This window comes from Fragaria vesca, linkage group LG7, assembly GCF_000184155.1.
Source record: "Fragaria vesca subsp. vesca linkage group LG7, FraVesHawaii_1.0, whole genome shotgun sequence".
Lineage (NCBI taxonomy): Eukaryota > Viridiplantae > Streptophyta > Magnoliopsida > Rosales > Rosaceae > Fragaria > Fragaria vesca.
In genome coordinates, this window is record NC_020497.1 from 14,947,406 (window position 1) to 14,968,379 (window position 20,974).

Consider the following 20,974-nt stretch of genomic DNA (forward strand, 5'->3'; position numbering starts at 1 on the left):
TGTTCCATTTGACCTTCAGCTCAAACAGGTACGTCCCTCCGATTGTGTTGTCAATTTCTTCTGGTATTGTTTGTTCGGTGGGATAGGATCTTTTTTCAACTAATTCCTTGCAGTTGCTGTTGAACAGTTGGATGGCTTGTTTTCCGATTAAGGTCGAGAGCGTATTCAGCGCACCCGGGTGCGCGGCGCACCTAGAAATTTAACGGGGAGTGGGTGACACTCGCTGTTTATGCAATTGTGGAAATTTTGGTCTGACTTCTTCCTTCCTATCTCCAACACAACGACAACAACCCTTCTAGCCTCCCTCCGTGTTCGTTTTTGTCTCCAGGAGAAAGAGGCGACGCTGGGAAGGAGAGGGAGGCGCTGAAAAGCCTCGCCGGAGACCCGCCGTGAAAAAAAAACCAAAAAAGAGATATTAAGGATTCGGGCACCATTCAAGCAAACAAAGACATAGAATTGAACAAGAAGAGAAGAGGAGAGAAACCCTACCCACCGCTGTTACAGTCGCCGTCGGAGCTCGCCGGAAATTGAAGAACACAGTGAACCATCCTTGAATTCGATCTTCATTGAATTGGTTGCATGTCTGATATATGGACTGGGTTTTGTAGAGTAAAAGAAGAGAAAGAGTTTGGTGGTGGTCTCGCCGTCTGGGGTGGCCGGAATAGGGCGGAGGGCGGCGAAGAAGATGGATGCGGCGGAGAGAGAGGAGGAGGAGAGAAACAGACGGGTCAACGCCCGAAATGGGATTTTGACCGAGGTCAACAGTCTCTTCCCGTTTATATAGGGAAATGTACGGCCAAGATTAAAAAGAGGAAAACAATCATTTTTTACACGAAAAACGGTTAACTGGTGTCATGCAAAACTCTATTTTTTTTCGTTTTCGAACCTAAAACTCGTATACATGAGATTTAGGAACGCATGAAAAAAATTGTTAAATTGGCCCTCTGGTGGTTAGACTCCTCTTAAAAGCGCCCAAGTGTATTTAGAGCTGACTACTTTTATTGGGAATCAAACGTTACCGAAAGTTTGTGATTTTTTAACCTTATATGTATTTTACTATTCCGGTCACATCCTGTTTCATAAGATTTTTCAAAATTTTGTTTCTTTAGTATAGTTGGTTCACAATAATGTACAAGTCATATAACCTATTAAACAAGTTATACCGTTTTAGTAGGCACGTGGCGATCCGAGGTCATAAATATGTGAAAATAAAAATTTCACCGTCAGATATAGATATGGTGATTAAATAGGTCTACTGAAAAAAATCCACCTTGTTTCGGATTCGTCAGACCCCCCATCGAACCGGTCAACCTAAATTCAACATCATTTTTTACACGAAAAACGGTTGACTGGCATCGTGCGAAACCCTATTTTTTTTCGTTTTCGAACCTAAAACTCGTATACATGAGATTTAGGAACGCATGAAAAAAAATTGTTAAATGGCCTTCTGGTGGTTAGGCTCCCCTTAGGAGCGCCTAAGCGTATTTAGAGTTGACTGTTTTTATCGGGAAGCAAACGTTACCTAAAGTTTGTAATTTTTTAATCCTATATGTATTTCACTATTCCAGTCACATCTTATTTCATAAGATTTTTCATAATTTTGTCTTTTTAGTATAGTTTGCTCACAATTATGTACAAGTCATATAACCTAATAAATAAGTTATACCGCTATAGTAGACACGTGGTGATCCGAGGTCATAAATATGTGAAAATAAAAATGTCACCGTCAGATGTAGACATGGTGATTAAATAGGTCTACTGAAAAAAATTCACCATGTTTTAGAATCGTTAGACCCCCCATCAAACCGGTTAATCTAAATTCAACATCATTAATTACACGAAAAACGGTTGACTGGCATCGTGCGAAACCTCTATTTTTTTCATTTTCAAACCTAAAACTCGTATACATGAGATTTAGCAACGCATGAAAAAAAATTGTTAAATTGGCCCTCCGGTGGTTAGACTCCCATCAGGAGCGCCTAAGCGTATTTAGAGTTGACTACTTTTATCGGGAAACAAACGTTACCGAAAGTTTGTGATTTTTTAACCCCATATGTATTTCACTATTCTGGTCACATCCTATTTCACAAGATTTTTGAAAATTTTGTCTTTTTAGTATAGTTGGTTCACAATGATGTATAAGTCATATAACCTATTAAATAAGTTATACCGATTTAGTAGGCACGTGACAATTCGAGTTTATAAATATGTGAAAATAAAATTTCACCGTCAGATGTAGACATGGTGATTAAATAGGTCTACATAAAAAAATTACACCATGTTTCGGATTCGTTAGGCCACCCATCAAATTAGGTTCAACTTAATTCTAACTTATTTTTTTACTACGAAACATGGTTGACCAACATCGTGTGAGACCTCATTTTCCTCAACCATTTTCTTGAAATGTTATATTCTTATTTTAAGGTCCCCGGTGTCGAAGTACGAAGCGACACGAGTTCACCGCTGTATTCGGATTAATTTTTTGAGCATTGACCTATTTTTTACGATTTATAGAAGTTTCGAGAGAATTTTTTGAAATTAGAAAATACCATTTTGAAATTATAAAAGTTGATTTTTTCCAACTTTTAATCTTGGCCGTCCATTTCCCTATAAAAAGAAAGAGACTGTTGACCTCGGTCAACAGCCTATTTCGAGAGTTGACCGGTTTCTCTCTCCTCTTCCTCCTCTCTCTCGCTCTCCGCCGCAGCCATCTTCTCCGCCGCACTCCGCCAGATTATGGCCACCCCAGACAGAGAGACCACTGCCAAACTCTTTCACTTCTACTCTACAAAACCTAGTCCATATATCACACATGTAACCTAATTCAATGGAGATCAAATTCAAGGCTGCTTCACTGTGTTCTTCATTTTCCGACGAGCTCCGACGGCGACTGTAACAACGTTTGGTAGGGTTGCTCCCTCCTTCTCTTCTTCTTCTTCTTCAATTCTATGTCTTTGTTTCGTTGAGTCGAGCCCGAATCCTTTTTTTTTTTTGGACGAATCCTTAATACCTCTTTTCTACATTTTCTAGATTTTTTCACTGCGAGTCTCCGATGAGGCTTTCCAGCGCCTCCATCTCCTTCCCGACGTCGTCTCTTTCTCCTGGAGACAAAAATGAAAACGAAGGGAGGCTAGAAGGGCTGCTGTCGTTGTGTTGGAGGAAACCCAAACCCAAAATCCGGCAAGGAAGGGCCTGCATGGTCGGCGGTGGTGTTTGGCGCCAAACCAGAAGAGTCATTATGAGGACTGCATTGAAGATGGATGCACACCGATTCTCTTCCCTTTCTCCCCTTCACTCGCCTACAAATGTCCTCCAAACGTCCTCGATCCACGCATTAAAATGGACGGTGGATATTCCGGGTGCGCGGCGCACCCGGGTGCGCTCTAGAATTTTCGATTAAGGTCACAATGGTCTCATCATCGTCTTGTTCGATAGTCATGTAGACCCTATAACTTTTGGACAGAGAATTCATATTGTTAGTGCATGGATAAATATAAGTAAATTCCTGTGGCAAAAACAATTGTAATAGCATTCTATTGCACAAAAGTTTCACTTATATTTCAATTATCTATACATCTGGTTTCATATTAGCTGGTTAATTCGAGTGTGGTGATTACCTTGTAATCTTCCGGATTGATTGCGTCCAGCTCAGCCACTGTTTTGGCTTGTCTGTTTCATTCTTCGCTGGTTTGGCATTGTGAAGGAGGTGGTTGAATTTCTACCCGGTCTCCTGGTTTGCAAAACCTGAAGAGGTAGTTTGTTATATAATGCATGACAATGATGCTACAATTTCAATAACTGAGAAACAATTTCAATGTGACAAACTCATATTAGCTTGCGTACGGATTTTCTACACTGTTATTTTCTATACTATTGAGTTACATCTTTGAAAAATAATATACACACACATATACATGAAACATGCTCTGGTTTATTCACCTTCATCTGTGCAAAATACCAGTAATCTCACTCTTTCCAGATGTAATATAAAGTTTATAGAATAGACTATGTTCAGATGAATTAAACATAGTTTTGGCAAATGAACAAAAAAGTTTTGCACACATTTAGATTATGATGTTGAAAAGAAACTAAAAGAAAGAGACATTATGAGTTTGAGAACTTACTCGGCTTTGTAACTTTCTCTGTCAGGGATGGCTAGATCCATGATGACACATGTGTGGTCGTTGTTTGATGCAACATGAACTTTTGCAAGTTGAAAGTAGAATATGTTAATTGTAATTGATCGTCATCGGGTATCAATTAAGCTTTTTGTATAACATTTACCTCCAAATTCACTGAGCCTGAGACCTGTGAAGACAGCCAGTGCTGGTGTGGAGTTGAATTCACCACAACGCCCAAATCAAATGATCTTGCAATATGTGCCCAAAAAGTTATCCTGAGTTTTTCTCTTCTAAAAATAGAATGTAGGGATTAAGATGTTATTATCATATTATGAACATAAACATGTTTGGTGTAAGAAAAGAATAGACAAAATTGTACCTTAAGTTTTCGATAGTGATTTCGCCGATCGCCGTATTGTCTTTGACTGATGTTCTGTGCACTGATATGACTTTTTTGATGTAGCCATAAACATCTGATTGGAAAAAAGTAATATTAGCATTAGTTTAAATGACAATTGGATGTACAGGAAAGAGGTATAGGTTGACGGTTGTGAAACTTGCCTGCAAGGATGGGCGACTTATTTTTTATCTCAGTAATCAAGTCGTTAAATTGGATTAGGCGGAATGAGTATTGTGGAATTTGGGGACATGGTGTCGTCACTTTCTTTTTTTTTTAGAAGAAATTTCATTAATAATAAAGAAAATTACAGTATAATGGAACGATCGGTTATGATGCCTACACCACAACACACATTCCTAACAAGATCCATAGTTACGGGTCCGTCACTAAAAGCAACATCCATGAGCCGAAAGGGCCCAACCCCTAACCAAATTTGACGCTTAACATGAGCTACCAAAGCCTGAGAGTCACGATACAACCTTGTCACCAACAATAAACCGAGCCAATTATCCTTCTTCAACACCGTGTCTAAAGACCATCAGACCACGTGCAAAGGTAATCCACCCACATGTTGACAACTAGCTAGCACCAAGATAAACCATAATCCCCAGGTATGACACCACCAAAGTAGCACACCAACCAAACCAAAACACCCTAACCCTCGCTCAAAAGAGGAGAGACTTATTAAACCTAGCCAAAACCAAAAACCAAAAAACCCTAACCAGGAAAAACAACAAACAAAAACAGAAAAAACAAACCAGGTTAGGCCCAAACGGACCCAAACCCAATTAGCAACCCTAAGAACAAAGAGATCAAAGCTCACTAGATAATTCCAGCCCAAACCTTCGTTGGCCCACCTCATCAGAGCACTAGCAGTCTTGCTCCGCCGCCTTGGTCGAGCTATCGCCGGCAACCTTCCAACCTTCGCTTCTCGCCATAAAAAGGCAACGCAACCTCCAACGCAGTCCTTCCACAAATCGAAACTGTGCAACCGAACCCAGATTTGGTCAAACCAACCCATCAGTCAATTTGAAATCGCCGCCGCTCTAGCCCGCTCTACCATCCATACCAGCCAACAGGTATCAGACCACCAACCACCTGCAAACTTCCTCTCTCCATCCATCGCTTCTGACCGTATTATCACAGAAATAAAAACCAGCCCGGCAGCAACCACCACACGCAGACGAGGCAAGGAGCCACCGTCAACATGGGAGCGCCGCCGGACAGGCCACAAGGTCACCCTCTGTTTTCCCAACCCTAATTCGTACGCCTGTTTTCTCGGAGCTCTCCACCCTTGTGTTTTCTCTGACTGTGTCGTCACTTTCTTGAAGAGTGTCGATGCAGTAAATTTCAGCATCATTTGGTCATCCACCAGTCTCTATCTCTCTGGACCCATTGGAGTTAAAAAATGAAATATATATCATATACTTCCCCTCTCTCCATTCTCTGAGGAACATACTTATAACTGTTTTCATCTTGTCTAGCGTGAATTGCATCTCCCTGTACATGCTTGAGTAACCAAATCATAAAGATGATATAATAATATATCATTGAAAAATTGTCTAAATTAAAGGGGAAAAAACTGAATATAGGGCTGTGAGAGCAAAAGTCAAAGATAAAGCAAAAATAATCGAGGAATAAACTTAGTAACAAAAGTAAACATTTCCGGTGCAGCTTCCCCACCCAAAAGTGACATGAACAGAAATCAAAACAATCAAGATTCAAGACATCACTTTAACCCATATCATTAATTCAAAACGCATCAAGCCTACTCCCTAATTATGAATTCTTGGGTTTGGAGTTTCGTGATTAAGTTGGATATAGAAATATAGCATGGAACCATTGCCTCATAACAATAAAAAAAATCGGATTTGCAGAAATAACAAAGACGGTAAAGCGGGCGAAAAGCAGATGGAAGCGACTGAAAGCAAATAACCAAATCACTGCAAACAACTAACTATTGAATAGAGAAGTAGACCAAAGAAAACAGAGAAATTATATTATTATAACAGCAAATCCTATAATACTGCCGAAAAGAGAGACTAATCGGCTATGTAGATATCCAAAAGAAACTACAGGTAAACTAATCTTGATTAATTTAGCAACAGCAAATGGAAAATAAGACATCATATTGATTCATAAGAGAGTAAATATGATTCTACATATTGATGTTTTAAGTTACATGTTCACATGTTGTAGTTACGGTATAACGTATTTTACTTTTTATAGGGAGGAAGGGATTAACTTAAAATCAAACCTCAAACCAAATGAGAAGGAGGAATAATCGTACTTAAGAGTTGATACTTAACTTCAAAGACTTACGGATTTCATGAGCCGATCCTCAGAACCAAATTGTTTGTTTTTTTAATGTATCGACTACGGTTTGTTTTATATAATTATTTGCACGTATCAAAAGATTCTCAGCCAACCTTGTTTAAAATTGATGGAGACGGATATTAAGAATATATAGTCCCGCATGTTGAAATTCATATAATCAAGTTCAATAAGATTTGAAGGACAAGACCATTTCCTCACAAACACCAGTAGACCATTTCATATATACTCTTAATCATCAATAGAACAATATCCAGCATTGTGCAGATGCTCGATGATCATGGATTCTCACTTGGTGTGCGCAGAATGATATTCAAATCACTAATTAAGAAAACAACATGACGACAAGTCGACAAGTATACTAATGGTATAAAACACTTGTTCTGGTGTTAGAATAAACTATAAACACAAGCTTCGTGTTAACGGAGCCATAAATTAGTTTATCCTCTGTTACTTGTAATATGCAACTCTCCGGGAAGTCCTTCACACCAAGACCTCACTGCAGATTACATACTCGATCACTCATATTCCCCAGCAGTCCTTCATCCAATTCTACTTGGAATATTCTAGGCAGCAGTTTGTTCTCGATCCGCCCAGTTTTTTCCCAGAAGAATTAAAATCTTCACTGATTCTTGTAATAGTGTGCGTGTCCGAATGGAAGATATGGTAGTAGAATAATGTAGAGTAATGTTGAATTGTTGATGATATACATCAATAAGTAATTAGTAATCATCGTTTTTATTACGGACAGTGGACACATTTATACAATTGTCGATCATATTTGCTCTTAGGTGTTCTTGGAATTTCCCTTTGTAATGATCTTCCATAACTCTGTCTATACAAAGCTAAAAGCAAATGATCATCCATGCCATACTAAAAACCAAGAAAGTGAACCAACAATTCAAAACCGAAAATTAGACAAATTTCATTGAAAATGATAAGTTTTTAGAGAATAATAACAGGGTACCAAAAAAAAAATATAAACACATAACACCTACATCAACCTAGCATTTCAATTTCTTTGTTATTCTTCAAACCACATTGAAATTGTTACTTTACCGTAATGATAACTTATACATCCCCGCTGAGCCTGCAAATCCTAATATTAGTTTCTTTCAATATCTAAGTTCTCCATAATTCTAAACACATAACCATGATTTACATCTTTTCCAATCAAGTATTTATTTATGGTGCATCTTCATATCCATTACATGTAAATTCGAGTTCACATGAACAACATGTAAACTCATAATTGTGAAGTGCCAAGTTTCCGATGTTTACACATATTTAGTGTGCAGATGAATCACATTAATTTGTTGTAACTTCAGGCTTCTAGGTTTAGAGTTGAAAACTGAAAGATTGCGATGAAACAACATTGATCATTGAAATAAATGAATCAACAATGATCATTGAAAAAAATGAATCAATGTCTCTGTAAATTATATTACTCACAAATATATATACAACTCTTGTGAATCCACCTCAAAAATCGAAACCCAATATGCCTTCTACTCGATTCCAGTGAAGTAATGAATCATCATCATCATCATCTTGGAGCCAAAGAAACAGAGATGTCGAGAGGCAACCCTATTCTATCCGCCCATTTCTGCGACTCCAAAAACAACTTAGAAACCAAACCCGCAACCCGACCCATGTCCGGCCTCCTTTCCGGGTCATCCTCCACACACTCCAGCGCCACCTGCACCATCTTCTCCGCCACCTCCATCGGAAACGAGTCGTTCAGCCTCCTATCCACCCACCTCCTCACTCCTCCACCACATTTCACTGCCTCCCTTGCCGTCTCTATCACACTCACTCTCTTATACCTGCCTTCCTCCGCCTCCATCTTATACTTCAACGCCTCCTCCCCTGACATCAGCTCCAGCATCACCACCCCAAAAGCATACACGTCGCATTTCTGCGTCACCACTCCGCTGAGCTGAAACTCCGGCGCCATATACCCTCTTGTTCCTTCCACCTTCTTCGACCTGGCTCTGCTCTCTCCTGTAAGCTCCGCCGTGCCGAAGTGGCAGATCTTCGCGTTCAGTGTAGTCGAAGTGACAATGATGCTTGAGCTCTTGATGTGGTTGTGGACTAAACCGGAGCCGAGGCCGGAGCAGCGGTGGATGTAGTCGAGGCCGTGAGCTAGGTCGGTGGCGATCTGAAGGCGGGAGAGCCAGGTGGAGAGGACCGTGAAGCTTGGGTTGTTAGGGTTGCGGAGGCAGTCAGCGAGGTTGGCGCCGTCAACGAACTCGTAGACGAGGTAGACGTAGCTGCCGGAGAGAGACGTGCCGAGGAGCTTGATGATGCTGGAGTGGTGGGAACGGGAGATGAGGGAGAGGCTCTGCTGGAGGTCAGGGATGTCGATCGGGGTGCGGGACTTGCGCTGGAAGACGACGGCGTCTTTGCCGCGGAGGGTGCAGCGCCAAGAGGTGGAGGTGGAGGAGGAGGAGAGGCGGTGGCTAAGGAAGTTGTTGGTGGAGGAGGAGATCTCGGAGGTGTCGTAGATCATGGGGTTTTCGGGGAGGGAGGACTTGAGGGACTTGAGGGAGGCAACGGAGGAGGCGGTGGAGGATTTGGAGTTGCCGTCGTAGCTGGCGGAGTTGTTGCCGCCGGTGGTGCCGGAGTAGTTGCCGGAGAAAGGGTCGTTGGGGTTGGAGGAGGAGGAGAAGGACTTGGAGGTCCGGGGCTTGCGGGGGCTCCGGGATGGCTCAATCGCCTGCGTGCTCTTTTTGGTCTTGCACATGGGTTTGAGCGTGGTGATGGTGGCGGAGGCGACGCCGTAACATAGCAGAGGAGGAGGGGTGGAAGTTGGGACGGCGGATCTAGGTGTGGCGGAGGAGGAGGGGAGTAGGTTGTGGAGGTTGAGAGCTAGAGGTAGGGAGTTTCTGTGGGTATGAGTTGAGTCATTGTCGTCATGGAAGAGCCGACACTTGTAGAAAATGAAGGGAAAGCGATGGGACACATGACCAGACAAAGGAGGACTTCGTTTTTTCTAGTGAAGGGGGCTAGACGTCGGTCATGTTTTTGATTTTCGACCAAAGAAGATGTTTTTTGACTTAGAAAATGACAGTGGATTAAAATGATTAAAGAGTAGAAATCTCCATTCAAAATGAAGATGGAAGAATGCTTATATACAGATGGAGAGAGTGACTGATTAATTATGATTAGAAATGAATGATATATTAGTTAGGTGATCATTCGTTATAAACAAGACAAGATCAAACATAAAATTTGCCAACTCTGCTTGAACAAGACAAGATTAAACATTAAAATTAAAATAGTTGTCGAAAAAAACATAAAATTAAAATAATAAACACAATAAGATTCGCTACGCATAAAATATCATTTCAAACTGATCATATCAATCAGTTGCCTAAAAATAACTGTTGTTCGATGACAAATTGCTGTAAATTGAGATGACTTACATTGTGTATTGCACGCAGTGTATAAAAAAATTTCTATAATGTTTTTTTTTTGGGTTACAAAAATGGTAGTCGAGTGAGTTATCACTCCGGGGTCGGGAGCAATTTGTAGATATGACCCCTCCCAAAAGGATGTTTTTCACAAGCTGAGATTCGAACCAAGGACCTCCTATTACCATGAGAATCTTTGTAGCGTCCGTTCCACTTACAGCCTAACATGTTTTTACTAGACCAACCCCATTGGATCTATAGTGTTTTTTTTTCCGACAAGAAAATTTCTATAGTGTCAATATTTTTCACAGTAGATTTTGAATTTATAGAGAATATTTTTGTTCAGTAACTTAATAGAGAATCAATGATTCAATGGCACACGGGTCTTTGACAGCCTCTAGATTTTTTTTTCGACAAACTATTGACTGCCTCTAGATTGTTTTGTGTTCGTGTTGCATAGATACCGTTGCAGTCGAAACATAGTTTTTGTTTTTGTTCATAAAAGCCGATCAGATTCGGAACAATCTTGGATTAATCTCAGAACTCTAGATTAGTGTTTGCTCGAAACAAAAAAAAGAATGCTCATAGCCTCATTTGGTCGGCTTTATAAAAATGAGATTGTTCATTGCTTTTGCTTGCAGCCTTGCAACACCTGCAAGTCGACCTTGTGGCGGCTCCGGGATGGCTCAATCGCCTGCGTGCTCTTTTTGGTCTTGCACATGGAGTTGAGGGTGGTTGTGGTGGCAGAGACGACGGCGTATCTGCTTGGAAGTTGGGACGGTGGATCCAGTTGTGCCCGAGGAGGAGGGGAATACTGGAATAGGTTGTAGATTTTCCAAAAAAGAAACTAGGAAGTTTGTGTTGGTTTGAGTTGAGTCACTGTCGTGGGTAGCGAAGACTAAGATGGAAGAAAGAAGCAGACAAAGGAGGACTTCGTTTTTTCATGGGACGGATGATGGACTTGGGTCATGTTTTTGATTTTCGACCAAAGAAGATGTTTTTTGATTCAAAAAGAAGTAGATTAATGTTTATATAAAAATTGAGAGTGAGAGTGTGTGATTAATTATGAAATGAATGATGTATTAGGTGCTCTACAATAAAATCTGCCAACTCTGGTCGAACAAGACAACTAATCAAACATAAAATTACAATAAACATAATAAGATTTCCAATGCATAAAAAATCGCTTCAAACTAATCATATCAATAAGTTGTCTTTAAAATACACGACATTGATGGTTAAGAGCTATAACTTCGATATACAAACATGGTAGAGTCATGACATATAAATGAATGATATTGCAACAAATACACGCCGTGTATAGAAGAATTTCTACCATTTTGTATTGAGTATTTTTTTTTGATTGAGAAAATAAGAACTTTACAAGAAAAAGCCTCGATGACAATCTCCATTAACACGCCTCATTTATAATGAGAACCAATTATGAAACAAATTCAAGTGGTAAGTTTGTAAATAAAATTTGAAATGTATGAACAAGAAAATAGATGAGGTGTGTTAATAACACAAAATTGTATATTAGTAACACTTAACTTTTTTTTTTTTCAAGAAAAATGACTATTTCATTAATAAGCCTAATTACAACACCCGTAAAAACAAGACCGAAAAATTACTCAATCAAAAAGTATAGGTCTCCAACTCGAGGGTCTAGGTTGGCTAAAGATAATTTTTGGTCTGGGTTTAGTTTTGTATTGAGTCGTTGGTAGTAGATTTTGACTTTATAGAGAAGCAATGAAGCATGAGTTGCTCACACGGGTCTTGACTGCCTCTAGATATTTTTTTTATGTTCATATGCAAATGGCGCAATGATACCGTTGCAGTCAAAACTTAGTAGTTAGTGTTTGCTTTATGTAAAAAACAAAAATGCTTATCTAGTTCGTCAAAAAAAACCAAAGATGCTTATTTAGTAGGCTTTATAAATATGAAAAGTATCCATTGCTTGCAACACTGGCAAGTCGACCTTGCGTGGGGCGGCACCCATCTAACGAAACGCGGCGAAATCTAATGCGAGGTGCTGAAATCTACTGAAGACACATTGTTTAATACCTTGCGTGGGTTTTGAGCAGCAGCCACCAATTTTCTGCGCCGTGTTCTGTGTTTGGTCCCAATTTCTTCATATTCATAGGTGGCTTCATAATCATGAGATCAAGTCCAATGATACATGGATGATTGTAACTAGAAGTATGAATCTAAGTAACAGGGGATTCAAATTTATTTTCCTTTTTCCTCAAGAGAAATTTTAAATACACACCCCTAATATCTTAATACACACCCCTTACTTAATACACCACCTATCAAATTTTTCATTTCAGTATTATACTTAATACACATCCCAAACTGCCTAAAATGCCCTGAATTTATGAAATATTCTGTTATTTAATATAATTAATATATATTTACTATTTGGTACCTCTTTTTACATATTATTTCGTCTAATTTTTGCTAGAAATTTGTGGCTATCATCGTTCAATTTATAATCAAATGATTATTATTATATCCCAACTCCAAATCACCAATACAAGTTTTCAAAATTCACAAACTAGTACAAGTGTAGAAGTACACTAGCTATTAAACATAAATAGCTAATTATTCGATAAAACATGTCATGATAAAAATACAGTATTTGACAATATGATCTACAAGATCAAACTAAAGCTGATAAAGATATAGTACTTGACAATATGATCTGTAAAATCAAACTAAAGCTGATACGGATCAAAAAAAAAAAAAAAAAAAAAAAAAAAAACACCCAAATGAATTGTAGAAGAAAGAAATTTGGGTTATGGGAGAATACGTGTTTTTCGACTATTTTTAGAGTAGAAGACGTTGAAAAAGAATACTTCTAACGTGATTTTTTTTTTTTAAAATAGATGTATGTTTTGGTCATTTAGCTTACCTATAAAATCTCAATAGAAACNTAAAATATAAGGGTGTGTATTAAGAGATTAGGGGTGTGTATTTAAAATTTCTCTTTCCTCAAAAGGAAAAGGAAATAGAAAAAACTAGCAAAGGGTCCAACCCACTTATTGCCCCCAGGGTCACGTAACATCAACTTCACTATGAGCCCTACATGTATGCGGAAAATCAAAGAGGAAGATGATCATAGTTTGGGTCCATTCCAATGAGTTTTTATCCTCATCACTTATTGAGGAAGAGAACTCAGAGGAAGGTTCTGGTGTCATTGACAATTCAAAGTCTTTTTCTCCACACTTATCCAAAGAAAAAGGAAAGGAGAGTCCAATTTTGATTGCAACACTAATCAAAGTGGAAAATTCCAGAAAACCACCCAAAAAAAGAGACTGGGGAAATTGATAGACTAAGACCAGCTCCGGTTAAGATTCACCAATTTCTTTACCAAAACTTTGCAAAAGTCTAAAATCGCACCCAAATTTCATAACTTTGCCTACACTAAGCTAAAACCTAATGATCATCCGTACCATAGCAAATTAAAACAGCAATTCCAAAACCACAGAAATCGAAATTAGCCGAATGTCATTAAAACCGATATGTTCTCAGATATCAATAACCGGATACAAGCATAAATCAGCATCCAAATCCCAGAAATTAACACCCATTAGATCAAAATGTCACCCACAGTCATAAATCACCTCAAACACAACACCATAAAAAACATACCAACAAACATCAACCCTAGCATTCTGAGTTCATTCACAAGGAAATCATTACCTAAGCATCCTGATACGCCTGAAGAGCATCCCCAGTAAGCCTGCAAATCCTCCACTCCTGCATAATCTTAGCCCCCATTTCCTCATAAAAATTAATCGCATTCACATTCCAATCCAGCACAACCCACTCCACTCTCCCATACCCCATCTTCACCGCCTGCTTCGCCACAGCCGAAAGCAGCATCTTCCCCATCCCCTTCCTCCTGTAGCACTCCCTCACAAACAAATCCTCCACATAAAACCCGGGCTTGCCGAGAAACGTCGAGTAATTCGGAAAAAACAACACGAACCCGGCAACCACAGCGTCGCCAACGCCGGACCAGAACACGAGCCTCTCGGGGTCTTCAACAGGGAGGTCGAGATTGAGGGTTTTGACAACAGGTTGGTAGTGGGGATTGGAGTAGTGGGCGTCGTTGGGGAAAGGGGTGGGGGAGGCTTCGAGGACGAAGACGGTGAAGGACTGGAAAGGAGGGGAGTTGAAGAGAGTGGAGGCGAGGGAGGCTTCGGTGGCGGAGCAGTGGTCGGAGAGGCGCTCGAAGACGGCCATCTGGTGGATGAGCTTGTAGATGTGGGGGACGTCGGTGGGCTGGGCCAGGCGGACGCGGGCGAAGAGTGGGTGGCCCATTGGGGTGGTGGAGCCTCTCGGGAGGTCGATCGGAGTCTCCGGGGCGGGGGTTGGGGGCGGTGGAGGTGCGGCGGCGGCCATTGAAATTAAAGAGAGAGAGAGAGGTGGGTTTTTGAGAAGAAAGGTTTTTAGTGGGGAGTGGGAAATGGGAGTGTGACTGATAGATGACCGGGTTCGGGTTTTTATAGGGATGAGGAGGACCATGTGGAACTGTACACGTGTATGTTTCATCGACGGTTTGTATCGCGCCACTTATGGAAGTCGCTTTTGTCATTATCCTTTTGGAAAAAAATATTTAAAAATTAAAAAAAAAAACTTTTGAACAAATTACCTGAAAATATCTGAAGTTACCTGATTGTCCTGATATTTCGAAATTGTCAACATTACCCAATTACCCTTTCTTCAACGTTATTTGTTTTTTCAGTTTTTTTGTTTTTTGGGACAGCTTGCATAAATACGATTTAATCATGTATCGATTTGTTCTTGCCTTATGCATGCTCTATTGTGAGCGGAGTATTAGTCAACTTTGAGCGTAAGTATACTCAACTCGTGAATCAAACATAATTTGTAAGTCAAGCATGTCAATTTGAGCTCAGCACCCTCAATTTTATGATAGGCTCGTAAAACTCTTACATGTCGTAAATTCATCTAAAACTCGTTTTGCATATTGTTGCTCAGCTTAGGTTAATATACTCTAGTCCTACCCTCATTAGCAAAATTACGCTTAGTTTAAAACTCGCTTTGCATATCATTTTTTTCTTTTTTTCAATATTTTAAAAAAGATTAAATACCAACCAAATCAACAACTTTGGTTGATCCACATCCAAAAACAACTTTGGTTTATAAGTTGATTGTTATATTTGTAATTACAACTCACACTTGTTTGCATATGAATCAAAGTAGAAAATATTAGAAGGTAGAATGAGAATTTCTAAGAATCAAGAACTTACTTTTGGATCAAAATAAGACTAAAATCACTTTCCAAATTACTGGATAAAATGGATCGACACACCAATACAGACATAGAAAGCGTCACACTCAAAGTACCAAATTAGTATTATAACATAGATAATTCACCGACCCAAAAATAACACCCGAAATGACAATTCCACCCCTACACAAAAGTGGAACTCACGGCTCTCTACTCTCTAGTCTACTGGAAAATACGCTCACATCTCCCAGCCCTCCTCCTCTCTAATCCAGCAAACTCAAATCCCAAATTCCCCAAAATCCAAATCCCAAATTCCCTCTCATTTCATTTCAAAATCCACACATTCCCAATCTCTATGATAACCCAGCCGAATCTCTGAGCTGACTTAAAAGCTAGGCCACTCAGCCTGGTTCGGCTAACCATTATGACCGATAAGCCACCAGAGCCGATCCTATCGCCGCCGTCGAAACCCGTCACGCTCCAAGACTGGGAATCTGTAATCGATGATTTCCAGCACGGCGGCGCACGCCGCCACCGCTGGACCTCCGCGCACCCAATCCTGATCGACCAAGCCCTCTCCTGTCTCAACAAGCGCGAATTCCCTCTCAAGCTCCAGCTCATCGTCTTCCTCGAGGAGTTTTCCGACCCGCTCTTCACATCCGACCCGGATTCCCTCCCCAAAAACCTCCACCGCCTCATCGAAACCCTCCGCGCCCTGATCCAGACCCCTGCCGATGGCGTCCACGTCACCCTGGCTCTCAAGGAGCAGACGATGCTCTCCGTCACCGCGATCGTCATCGCCGCGGACTACATGCTCGACGGCCTCGTGGAGCTGCTCCTGACGGTGGTGAACCGCCCCAACCACGGCGTCGACCGCCAGGCGCGTGCGCTCGCGTGCGAGTGCTTGCGCGAGTTGGAGAAGTCGTATCCTTGCTTGCTCTCCGATATCGGCGGGCATCTTTGGAGTCTGTGCCAGAGCGAGAGGACTCACGCCGCGCAGAGCTACATTCTCTTGTTTACGACCGTCGTTCATAACATCGTTGCTAAAAGGCTCGGCGTTTCGATTCTGAATACGAAGGTGCCTTTGGTGCCGTTTAGTGCTCCTCAGGTGTTGGTGAACGGCTCCGCGAAAGAAGGCTCCGGCGGGTTGAACTACAAGGAGCTGAGGAGAGCGATGTCGTTTTTGCTGGAGTGGCCACAGGTTTTGACGCCGTGTGGGATGGTTGAGTTCTTGGATTTGATAATGCCGGTGGCCATGGCATTGGAGCTGCAGGCTTCGATGCTGAAGGTTCAGTTTTTCGGGATGATTTATTCGTCTGATCCGTTGCTTTGTCATGTTGTGTTGACAATGTACCGGCCGTTTTTGGATGCGTTTGATGGGCAGGAGGGGCAGATTGCGAGCCGGCTTATGCTGCTTTCGAGGGAAACACAGCAGCATTTGGTGTTTAGGTTGCTGGGGCTGCATTGGTTGTTGGGGTTTGGTGAGTTGGTGTTGAGAAGAGAAGTGAGGAAAGTGAAGGGCATTGTTGAGATGGGGTTGAGATTTTATCCGAGTGTGTTTGATCCGCTGGCTTTGAAAGCGTTGAAGCTTGACCTGCTTGCGTTTTGCTCTGTTTGTGTTGATGTGTTGAAATTAGAGGGTGTTTCGGGGGAGGGGAAGGGTAATGATAAGTTGGTGGTGAAGGTGTTTAAAGATGCACTTGTTTCTGTATCTGCCTTTAAATGGTTACCTCCACACAGCACGGAAACTGCAGTAGCATTTCGAACCTTGCATAGGTTCTTGATTGGGGCATCATCTCATTTAGACAATGATCCTTCGCCTACTAGAAGTCTCATGGACTCCACCACTTTCACTTCCATACAGGTAATTGTCTATCCTTGTCTGTTTTTCTTGTATACTTTTTGTAATCTTGCTATGAACTAGTTTTGTGTTGTACAAAAATGCGACTGAGTGATGTGATTTGCACAGAAGTAAAGGTTTTACCTGATAATGTTTAACCTTAGAATAAATATCAATCGCATGTATTAAGTTAATAAGAAATGTGCCAAAAAAATGAAATATCCTTTAGTGCCAGTTCACCTACAATGGAAGTGAAGCTTGAGTAACAGAATGATCAAACCGATTATTGATTCAATTTAATATCTTAGCGAGGCAATTGGGTACACTGCCTTTGCATCATAAGAGAAGGGCGAAAAGGTTCATCTCTAAGTCTGCGTCACTTTTTTCTTCCTTTTTTTTTTTTTNTTTTTTTTCAGGGATGCTGGTGGACCTGATGTTAGAGTATCGGAGATTGGTTCCAGTGATTGTTGCTTTGACTGATCGCTTGTTTGGTTGTCAAAAGCACTGTTGGTTAGGAGAGCGTTTGCTGCAGAGTTTTGATCAGCATTTGCTTCCAAAAGTCAAATTGGATTATACTTTGGTTTCTTGCTTCCCAGTATTTGATAAGATTGCTGAATCTGATACAATTCCTCCTCAAGGATTGCTAGAGCTGCTTACCAAGTTCATGGCCTTCCTTGTTGTAAAACATGGCCCATATACAGGACTAAGGTCATGGTCTCAGGGAAGCAGAGTTCTTGGCATCTGTAGAACTTTTCTGATGCATCACCACACCTCTAGATTGTTCCTCAGATTATCTCGTCTTTTTGCATTCACTTGCCTTTACTTTCCTGATTTAGAGGTTCGCGACAATGCAAGGTATGATTAACTGACGTCCTTTTCCTCGACCTGTATTTCTCCTTGCAGAGTATTACCTGCCTGTTTATATGAAGATTACACACTCTTCTTATTCGTTTTCCATTATTGGCTGATGCTATTGTTCATCTTGGCCTTTTCAGGATCTACCTTCGGTTGCTGATCTGTGTACCAGGAAAAAAGCTCAGGGACATGCTGAATCTTGGGGAAGAACTCGGTATTTCACCATCTGCTCTACCAAGTTTTAATATCCAGTCTCCACTGTCTGCTGACAATCTTAAGAAGTCCAAGGGCATCTCCTCGTACGTCCACCTTGAGCGCGTGATTCCCCTACTTGTCCAACAGTCTTGGTCCTTGTCACTGTCATCATTTGGTTTTGGGAATCATGAAACTGGTTACCCAGAAGGCATCAGAGACAGTGAACCCATAATAGAGGAGAGTGAAATCGATAGCAGTAGTAATATCCAGGTTACCGCACAGACAATTGATAGACCACATGAACCACTGCGTGTCATGGATGCAAAGATTTCAGAGATATTAGTAACGTTAAGGAGGCATTTCTCATGCATTCCTGATTACAGACATATGCCAGGATTTAAGGTTAGAATATCATGTAGTTTGAGGTTTGAATCTGAGACTTTGAGTCGTATATGGGGACTTGATTCCCCTACTGATGTGCTGGATGAGTTGGATGCCCTTCCTGCTTTATACGCGACTGTGCTAAACTTTTCGTCATCTGCTCCATATGGTTCTATTGCATCATTTCATATAGCTTTTCTTCTTGGTGAACCTAGCAGAAAAATTGATATATCAGATCAAGCAGCCGCTTTAGCTATTGTTCCTTTAGAAAATGTTTCTCGAGAAGAGGAAAGCTTCAGAGCTCCAGTAATGATAGAACTGGAACCACGGGAACCTACTCCTGGTCTGATTGATGTTTCCATTGAAACAAATGCAGAAAGTGGTCATATAATCCGTGGTCAGCTTCACGGTATCACTATAGGGATAGAGGATATGTTTCTGAGGGCAGTTATTCCACCTGACGTCCCAGAAGTTGCCTCACCTGGTTATTACTTGGACTTGTTCAATGCTCTTTGGGAGGCATGTGGTAATTCTAACACTGGGCGGGAGACCTTCCCATTGAAAGGAGGGAAAGGGGTCGCAGCTATCGCTGGAACCCGGTCAGTCAAGCTGCTTGAAGTTCCTGCATCTTCTGTGATCCAGGCAACTGAGCGCCACTTGGCACCCTTTGTTGTAAGTGTGACTGGGGAACCACTTGTTAATGCTGTTAAAGACGGAGGAATCATTAGGGATATCATATGGAGGGATGACGCCTCTGATTCTTCCTTAGATATCGCTGGCTCCGGTACTGATTTCGATAGAGGTCCTCTTCATCTTACATACACTGATGATATAGACGAAAGGGACAGTACTGTCAATAACCGTAAGAAAAACATGGGCTGCTTCCACATTTTGATATTTTTACCTCCAAGGTTCCATCTCCTCTTCGAAATGGAAGTATGTGATGATTCAACATTGGTCCGAATCCGAACTGATCACTGGCCATGCCTAGCTTATACTGATGATTATTTGGAAGCTTTGTTTTTGGCATAGGAATTTATTTCGTTGCAAGGAAGTCATTGGCATTTTTGTTTTCTTTTTCTCCCCATATTTACTAGTACAGAGAGAAGGGTAACTTTTTGCACCCAAAATGAACTTTACTGTACATACATGCCTCCCCCTACTTTGTATTGTTTTGTTGAATTAGAATCAAGAATTGCATTTTTGGGGGTTCCGCTGTAATATTTCTAGAACCACGAGGTTGAAAATTTGGAATCTTGTCATTCTTTGCAATGAATTTAAGCTCTTGCTGCATGTTTGATATGGAGTTATGTTAATTAAAACCTGTATTTCATGCGTCATGTTACACGACCAAAGTTATGTTCAAACTCACTATTTGTGGGACTGGGTAAATTACTAGTTTGCATACATGCCAAATTGCCAATTTCTTGAGTGTGATCTCGATCAATTGAATTTTTTTTTCTCAGTTGTACCTCAATTTATATATGCTGAGCGGAATTTTGTTTTGAAATTAAAGTGTGAAGTTTTTTATTTGACTCATTTTTTGATCATTTCTACATCTACACCGTTTAGTTTGTAGAACTTAATGCATAGATCACTTATGTAAAGTTTTATCTAATTTGATGATCGTTTGGGTTTTCGTAATCGTTATTTACACAAACGGTTAGACAGATTTATGGTCCGTTCATTAATTTAATCAAATTCGGTGCCTTAACGATCATCAATCTGGATGAAAGTTTGCAAGATTGATCTATACATTACTATTAATAAAATGAACCATGAAGATTTGAAAATCTGACCGAAACGTGAATCAAATAAGGAACTTCACACTTTAACTGTATACTCTTGTTCAATTTGATAATTTTCCCTGATTTATCTTAATCAGGTTTTGAATTCTTTTAACTGTGGTTTTTTTAAAAAGAGAAAATACTATTAAAAACTGATGCCTCTTGGGCAACCAGAGTTTACAATGTCAAAAAATAAGGCTCTAAAGACCTCACTGGCTCACTTGGAACAATATCATTCTAATACAAAGGGGTTCAGGGAGATTCGGGTCAGGAATAATCGGATCTTCAAGAACTGCAAGAGCTACCGAAAGAGGCTGACCGTCGTAAAGCTGATGTGATTGTTGACGGTGATTAATAAAGAAAGAAAGAATCAAGCAGAAAAGTG

At 40.6% G+C, this 20,974-nt stretch overlaps 3 protein-coding genes across 3 annotated transcripts; 1 reads left to right on the top strand and 2 right to left on the bottom strand.

The window, feature by feature from the left end:
* Positions 1 to 8,329: 8,329 nt before the first annotated feature.
* On the bottom strand, positions 8,330 to 10,007 carry LOC101291668 (lysM domain receptor-like kinase 3-like). Its single transcript, XM_004307325.1, has one exon. It carries the CDS (start codon positions 9,599 to 9,601, stop codon positions 8,402 to 8,404), a length of 1,200 nt encoding a protein of 399 aa, XP_004307373.1. The 5' UTR covers positions 9,602 to 10,007; the 3' UTR covers positions 8,330 to 8,401.
* Positions 10,008 to 13,762: 3,755 nt separating this feature from the next.
* LOC101291963 (tyramine N-feruloyltransferase 4/11-like) lies at positions 13,763 to 14,749 on the bottom strand. The gene has a single exon (XM_004307326.1). The coding sequence runs from the start codon at positions 14,679 to 14,681 to the stop codon at positions 13,977 to 13,979; it is 705 nt and encodes a 234-aa protein (XP_004307374.1). The 5' UTR covers positions 14,682 to 14,749; the 3' UTR covers positions 13,763 to 13,976.
* Positions 14,750 to 15,955: 1,206 nt separating this feature from the next.
* On the top strand, positions 15,956 to 20,116 carry LOC101292946. The gene is made up of 4 exons (XM_004308731.1): positions 15,956 to 16,425; positions 16,498 to 17,394; positions 17,786 to 18,226; positions 18,367 to 20,116. Exons 1-4 carry the CDS (start codon positions 15,956 to 15,958, stop codon positions 19,832 to 19,834), a joined length of 3,276 nt encoding a protein of 1,091 aa, XP_004308779.1. The 3' UTR covers positions 19,835 to 20,116.
* Positions 20,117 to 20,974: the final 858 nt, after the last annotated feature.